Raw genomic sequence first — 6,863 nt, forward strand, 5'->3', positions numbered from 1 at the left:
TATGTTAATAAATAATAAAATTCAGTCCTTTAAGAATTCTACACTTCATTCCTTATGAAAAATCTAATCTAACTACTATAATAAAAGAAATCATTTTACAGACACTTGTCATCATATTAGGTCACCTCTTATAGATAATTATTATTTTAATTTAATCTCTTCTAACTAAATATAGATAATCCTCCTACAAAATATTATTTAATTTAATATCTTATATTATATATAACTCTCCTACTAAATATCATTAGTTTAATATATTATGAATAATTATTATTTAGTTTAATATACTTCTCATTTATAATATTATTTATTTGAATTAATTATATTTGAACATTTTGTTTAGTTTGTATAAAATAAATTTTACGAAACTTAAAATAAAATTAGTTAACATTATTTATCATTTATACATTTACGGAGTTTTAAATAAGGGTTAAATTTATTGAGATTTCGTTAACAAATTTTGCAACAACAGAATAATCTATTTTTATCACGAAAACCAAAATTTGTATTAATATATTAAATATTTTTATTTTCACTGTATAAAATTACATTTACTCGACCCATATAACACATGAGGTTTTTTAAGATATAACTTTTTTTTATTTGATATATAAAATTAGATTTATTCAATTCGTACAATACACTAGGTTTTTTAAGGATATATATTTTTAATTACTTAGTACAGAAAATTACATTTATTCAAACTGTGTAACGTGCATATTTTTAAAGATGTAATTTTTTTATTGTTTGGTATATAAAATTACATTTATTCTACCCGTGTAATAAATGAGGTTTTTTAAAGATGTATTATTTTATTATTTGATAAACAATATTATATTTATTTAACCCGTGTAATACACGTGGTTTTACAGATATAACTTTTTTATTTTGTATATAAAATTACATTTATTCAACCTGTACAATATGGTTCTTATATATATAATTTTTTATTATTTAATATATAAAATTATATTTATTCAACCCGTACAATAAATGAGTTTTAAAGATATATTATTTTATTCTTTAATATATAAAATTTATTTATTCAACCCCGTGTAATACACGGGGTTATAACCTAGTATATTGTATATAGAAAATATAACAATATTTATTCAAATATTTGTCACAATAATTAATAAAATCTATATTTTACGATTTGTAGAAAGCTTAAAACTATAATAATAATCTGAATTTAAGATCACTATTGTATCATGTATGCTTTATCTTTAAACACTAAATTTATTAATCTTATTTTACAAAACAACCATCTCATATATTTCATCATACAGAACAGCCTATAAACATCTCATATACTTCATCATTACAATTTTATAACATTTTAAGGTATTGCATATAGGTGTGAAACGTTTGCCTCTCACATTGCACATAGGTGTGAAACGTTTGCCTCCACATTTGTGATGATTACATTCTTAGCTGTCATAATAACGTAATTTAAAAAATAGATAAAAAGAATATTACGTTTTATGTCCGCAAATCATGTGAACCAACGTATTTGTTTTTTACAGGTACGAAAATATTTAATACTAATGTTACCTTTTGAAAAACGATATTAATCGTAGGACAACGATATGATTTCCTTATTTAATTGAAATACAAGTATATGATTTCCTTACTTTTAATTAACAATTCATTAAATGTCATGTGGCTATTTCTCCTACTTCATCAACTATTGATATATATAATTTCCTTATTTAATTGAAATACAAGTATATGTTTCTTGTATACTTTAAAATCATATAATATAGAGTTAATTTCCAAAATCGTCCCTCAGGTTTAAGTAAATTTTATTTTTATAAAACCGATCTATATAAAAAATTAGAAATTAGTTTCTGTCTTAATTTATAAACATCCTTCGCCTTACTAGAAAGATTAACTTAGTTAGTGGTTGGATGAAAATTTATAAAAATTATGTGACAAGGCGATTATTTTTTTCATATAAAATTGCATGTATATTCTTTTTTATTATATGTAACAAAACTAATTAAATAAAAGAAATTTAAAAGAGTTTGAGTAAATTGCCAAAATCTCCCTATGGTTTTATATTTGTCAGTTTCATCCAAATATCCTTAACAGAAAAAATGAACTAAGTTAGTGGTTTGGATAAAAATGGCAAAAATTTACAAACGTTGGGGGCTATTTGGTACAAAAGTGTTATTTTGGACGAAAATGGCAAACCTGCCCAAACTTCAGGACGATTTTGACAATTAACTCTATAATATAAAACCATATATACTTTAAAATCATATAATATATATACAAAATAGGTAGAGGTTCTTGTAAAAAGGGGTTTTTTTGTGAGAAGGGTAAGAAAGAATCTACACCATTAGATCTTTGATCTAATAGTTGAGATCATAAATTCATAATGGCAAAATTGTAAATAATGTTTACTATTAAACATATTAATTTTCTAAATTAAGGGTATACAGGTAAATTTAACATTTTTAAATTAAGAAACTAACATTAATGTACATGCAACTTCCCCCCGTCTTTTTTAAACATTAATAACTTTTTATACGTAACTTTTTTTTTAAATTACACCATGATAACGAGCGTTTTTTATCTTTAATGTGAGTACCATAAAGCTATACTTATATAGAGAAAAAAAATATGTTTTGATCAGATGTTTAGTCCATGATGTTTTGTCTATGTTCATACATTGGTGTTTTAATTGTATTGTGATTCAAAGCGTGGTGTTTTAAACACATACTGGAAAGCGTGGTGTTTTTTTATCTACTGGAATGTAGGTTTTAAGACACCATGGTGTTTTAATATATGGTATCTGGAACATCTACTAGCATTCAGATATAAAACACCATGCATGCAGGTTAAAACACCATATACAATAACCATACTATGAACATTTTACTAAGAACACATTCTGGAAATGGATGTAGTGTCTTTAATAGTGTTATATACTTATTAAATGGTGTTATATACTTATTAAATGGTGTTATATACTTATTAAATGTTGTTATATAATTATTGAATAGTGTTATATATGTGCTGAATGGTGATTTTGCAGTGTTATTCGTAGTGTTTTTATAGAGATCTTTAAAATGGTGTTATATACTTATTGAATGGTGTTATATAATTATTAAATGGTGTTATATATGTGTTGAATGGTGGTTGCGGTGTTATTCGTAGTATTTTTATAGAGATCTTTTAAAAAATCATGTTCCTATAAATAAGGTGGCAGTTATGGAAGGTTTTGAATTAATTGAATCAATGATAAAATTGTTTGTTTACCCATTTGAATTAATTTAGATTGAGGACACATGTCATCTCCACAATATTTATCACACTTCTCACACTTTTAACTTATTTTACAATAAGCTTACCATATATAAAATTATAAACCCATACAAAATATATAATTTTCTTAATTTAAGTAAGGGGTTAATTACACCGTTAGTCCTTATGTTTATGTAAAGTAACAATATAAGGTACTAATAGTTTAATTAAAATAAGAATCTGAAGTATTAACTTTTAATTTTGTAAAAAACTAAGGTATTAACACTAATAAATGTTAGTTTTTTTTGTTGGATGTCTATGAAATGACCAAAATACCCTTTATAACATCAAGGACTATTTGTAATTCTTTAATTTAATTAAAGAGACCATTTGTGTAAAATACAAATATATATTTTTATATGTACATAGAAATACAGAAGATCTATATAATAACTATTCGTACCCTCTTTTACATTATTTTTACTTGTTATACCCCGTTTCTAAATTTTCGAGTAAATACAATTTAAATCTTTTATTTTCTTTTGTTAACATCTTCACATTCGTCACCCTTTGTTTATTATTATTATTATTATTATTATTATTATTATTATTATTATTATTATTATTATTATTATTATTATTATTATTATTATTATTATTATTATTATTATTATTATTATATATTTTTTAACTAAAAGCACTTTGTAATATAGCATCTGCAATCAAAACTTATATTAAAGATTGAATTCTAATATAGCATATGCATCTTGCATCTTATCGAAAAAACAAATTATTATTTTGTAAAACTCATTTCCATTATCATGGATAGTCCCTTTATTTTTATGTTTTTAATAAATCCATATTCATGTTAAGGTTAAAATTCATCTCACATTCTCAACTAATTTTTGTATGTACCTCTCTTTTTTTCTACATACTCTTACTACTTTGAGCATATAAGTTTGGGTTTCATTTAACTTTGAATTTGTCCATTTCATGTTTCGATCGACACTAAAGTTTATATTAATAAATGTCTGAATTATTTATCATCATGAAATTAATAAGTTATCATTTCTCTTGAGACATGATACATCGTTACACGATGAAATTACTAATAAATTGAGTGTGTCAAATATAAGAGATGAAATAACATTTACGTAAAATAAATAGTTTCATTTGTTATTTTTTTTATCTAAAAAAAGTTCTCTAACATAAAAGCCTAATTAAAATTTTATGTTATGTTCCGAACAATATTTTTATAGACATATCGTCACCGAAAACAATAAACCACATAAAGAAAGAACTAAAGAAGGAGAAGTATAAAGAAAAAGCCCAAATTAACTATAAACATTACTGCTAATCCTTCCTTTATCTAAAAATAAAAATAAAAACTTTAATAGCTATTTATATAAATATATTAGGCATGGTTGTAAAAGTCCCGACTAGGCTCCGAGTACTCCCCGAGTACTCGCTACAAGGTAGTGTGCCGAGGCCCGAGTATTGTTTTCCTATGCCAATTACTCCCCGAGTAATCTCCGCCTAGGCCGAGTACTTCCCGAGTAATCCCGAGTACTCTCAAATCCGACTAGGGAGCGCCTAGCGACTTTTGCAACCATGATATTAGGTTTATCTTTAAAAACTACATATTTAAATATATTATCTAGATAGTATGTATTTCTATATGTATATAAAAATACATTATTATCTAGATAATATATATTTCTATATGTATATAAAAATACATGTTTATATTTAACACAAATAATCCCTTTAGTTAAATCAAAGAATTATATAAATAGTCCTTGATGTTACAAAGGGTGTTTTGATCATTTCATAGAAATCTAACAAAAAAAAAAAAAAAAAAAAACAAACATTTGTTAGTGTTAATACCCCAGCTTGTTACAAACTTAAAAGTTAATAACTCACATTGTTATTTTAAACTATTAGACCCCCCGTAACGGGGCGTTTTTTTTAAAAAAAATTGCCAAAAAACGCTGCATAACGCCGGAACCCCCATTACATGGGGCGTTTCCGGGCGTTTTTTTTGAAAAAAAATGGCTCCGGCGTGATTTTAAAAACGCTGTGAATTCGAAAGATGCCAAAAATTCGACCGTTTGGCAACGGTCAAAAACTTATTTTTTTTTTTTAATTCTAAATTTTACCCACTATATATATATCATTCCATTTTCTCCAATTTTTTATAAAATTTCTACTACTTTCTCACCCACTCTCTTCTATTACTTTATAAAAAAACCTCCACTTTCTCCTATTTTTTTACAAACATGCATCCATACCGACCCCCGTTTGGTGGCCCCGCAAGACCCACGAACCCGAACACAACCCAACCGCAAACCCCGTACAACCTACAAGACATGGACCCGAGCTTTTTAAGTTACGCGGCTTACTTGAGTGGCGCCCCTCCTTTTGTTTCTCCCACCTACGGCTTTGGTCAAGCCGGCGGGTCGCAACCGTCACAACCCGAACCCGAATCCGAACCCGATGTCGAGGTCGTGCCGGAGTCGCAACCCGAACCGGTGCAAGACAAATCGAAACGCGGCAGAAGGTCGCATAAAAAGAAGGAAAAGGATGAGCCTCGACGTGCAAAAACAACCATTAAATGGACGAAGGACGAGGAATACACGTTGACTCGGGCGTGGCTCGATATTTCGGAGGACGAAGATACCGGTAAGTTATTTTTTTTTTATTTTTTTTTTCTGTTTTTTATATTCTGTTTTTTTCTGTTTTTTTTTTCTATTTCATATATTCTGTTTTTTTTTTTCTGTTTTTTATATTTTAAATTTCAACTTATATTTTTATTTTTTGTTTTTAAATTTGTAGCAAACTTTCAAACGGGCCCCGTTTTTTGGGATAGGGTGCGTGCACTCTTTTATAGCTCGTGGGGTCAAGGCGAACATCGGGACAAGGATTCAATTTCTAGCAAATGGACCGACATCAACAACAAATGTCACGCGTTTCAAGAAGTTTACCAACGAAACTACGATAATCGCCCGAGCGGTGAAAGTGACGTCGGGGTTTTAACAAAGACTTTGGAGGAGTTCGATAGGACGAAAAGCCCTTTCACGTACTATAAGTGTTGGGAGCTACTACGAAAAAGTCCAAAGTGGGCGCTTGTTAATCCAATGACGACAAGTAGTAGACGCCGGGCTAAAAGGTCAAAAACATCATCCTCCGCCGACCCGTCAACTCCGACATCCGATGCCCGTAATGTTGATTTAAATGAAACGTTGGACGTTGACGAGCAATTTCAAGACGAGTTGGCCCGACCCACCGGTAGAAGAAAGGGAACCGGGAAAAAAACGGTCGAGTCGTCTTCCGATCTCGGCCTAAAGGATGATTTCGAGGAGATGAACCGTCGTCTCCAAGATATTCACGACCTCGGCCACAAACGTTGGGAGATTATGAAAGACCGAGTAGTTGAAACCAAAAAGTTCAACGAGTTGCAAGAGGCGCGACAAATGGAAAAGGACATTGAGTTTTTGTCCAAACCGATCGACCACCTCCAAGGCGACGCGTTGATCTTGGCTCAAATGCGTCGCCAAAAAATACGTGAAAAATATGGACTTTAGATCATCTAGTTTTTTTTTTTCTGTTTT

The 6,863-nt window shown here is 28.6% G+C and overlaps 1 protein-coding gene across 2 annotated transcripts; it reads left to right on the forward strand.

The window, feature by feature from the left end:
• The first annotated feature begins 5,201 nt into the window (after positions 1–5,201).
• On the forward strand, positions 5,202–6,863 carry LOC110929551 (glutathione S-transferase T3-like). Of its 2 annotated transcripts, XM_022172710.2 has the most exons (3): positions 5,202–5,767; positions 5,813–5,934; positions 6,088–6,863. In XM_022172710.2, the coding sequence occupies exons 1-3, from the start codon at positions 5,532–5,534 to the stop codon at positions 6,834–6,836; spliced, it is 1,107 nt and encodes a 368-aa protein (XP_022028402.1). In that variant the 5' UTR covers positions 5,202–5,531; the 3' UTR covers positions 6,837–6,863. The 2 variants fall into 2 exon arrangements, with proteins under 2 accessions (XP_022028402.1, XP_022028401.1); XM_022172709.2 differs by having other exon boundaries at positions 5,202–5,934.

The sequence above is a fragment of the Helianthus annuus genome, chromosome 3 (genome assembly GCF_002127325.2).
Source record: "Helianthus annuus cultivar XRQ/B chromosome 3, HanXRQr2.0-SUNRISE, whole genome shotgun sequence".
NCBI classification, from domain to species: domain Eukaryota; kingdom Viridiplantae; phylum Streptophyta; class Magnoliopsida; order Asterales; family Asteraceae; genus Helianthus; species Helianthus annuus.

What these genes read in the sequence shown, in the direction of transcription:
- LOC110929551 (XM_022172709.2), top strand. Translation starts at nt 5,532, where the DNA reads ATGCATCCATACCGACCCCCGTTTGGTGGCCCCGCAAGACCCACGAAC. An exon ending in TTCGGAGGACGAAGATACCG is followed by an intron (nt 5,935 to 6,087) that starts GTAAGTTATTTT and finishes TTAAATTTGTAG; the next exon opens with CAAACTTTCAAACGGGCCCC.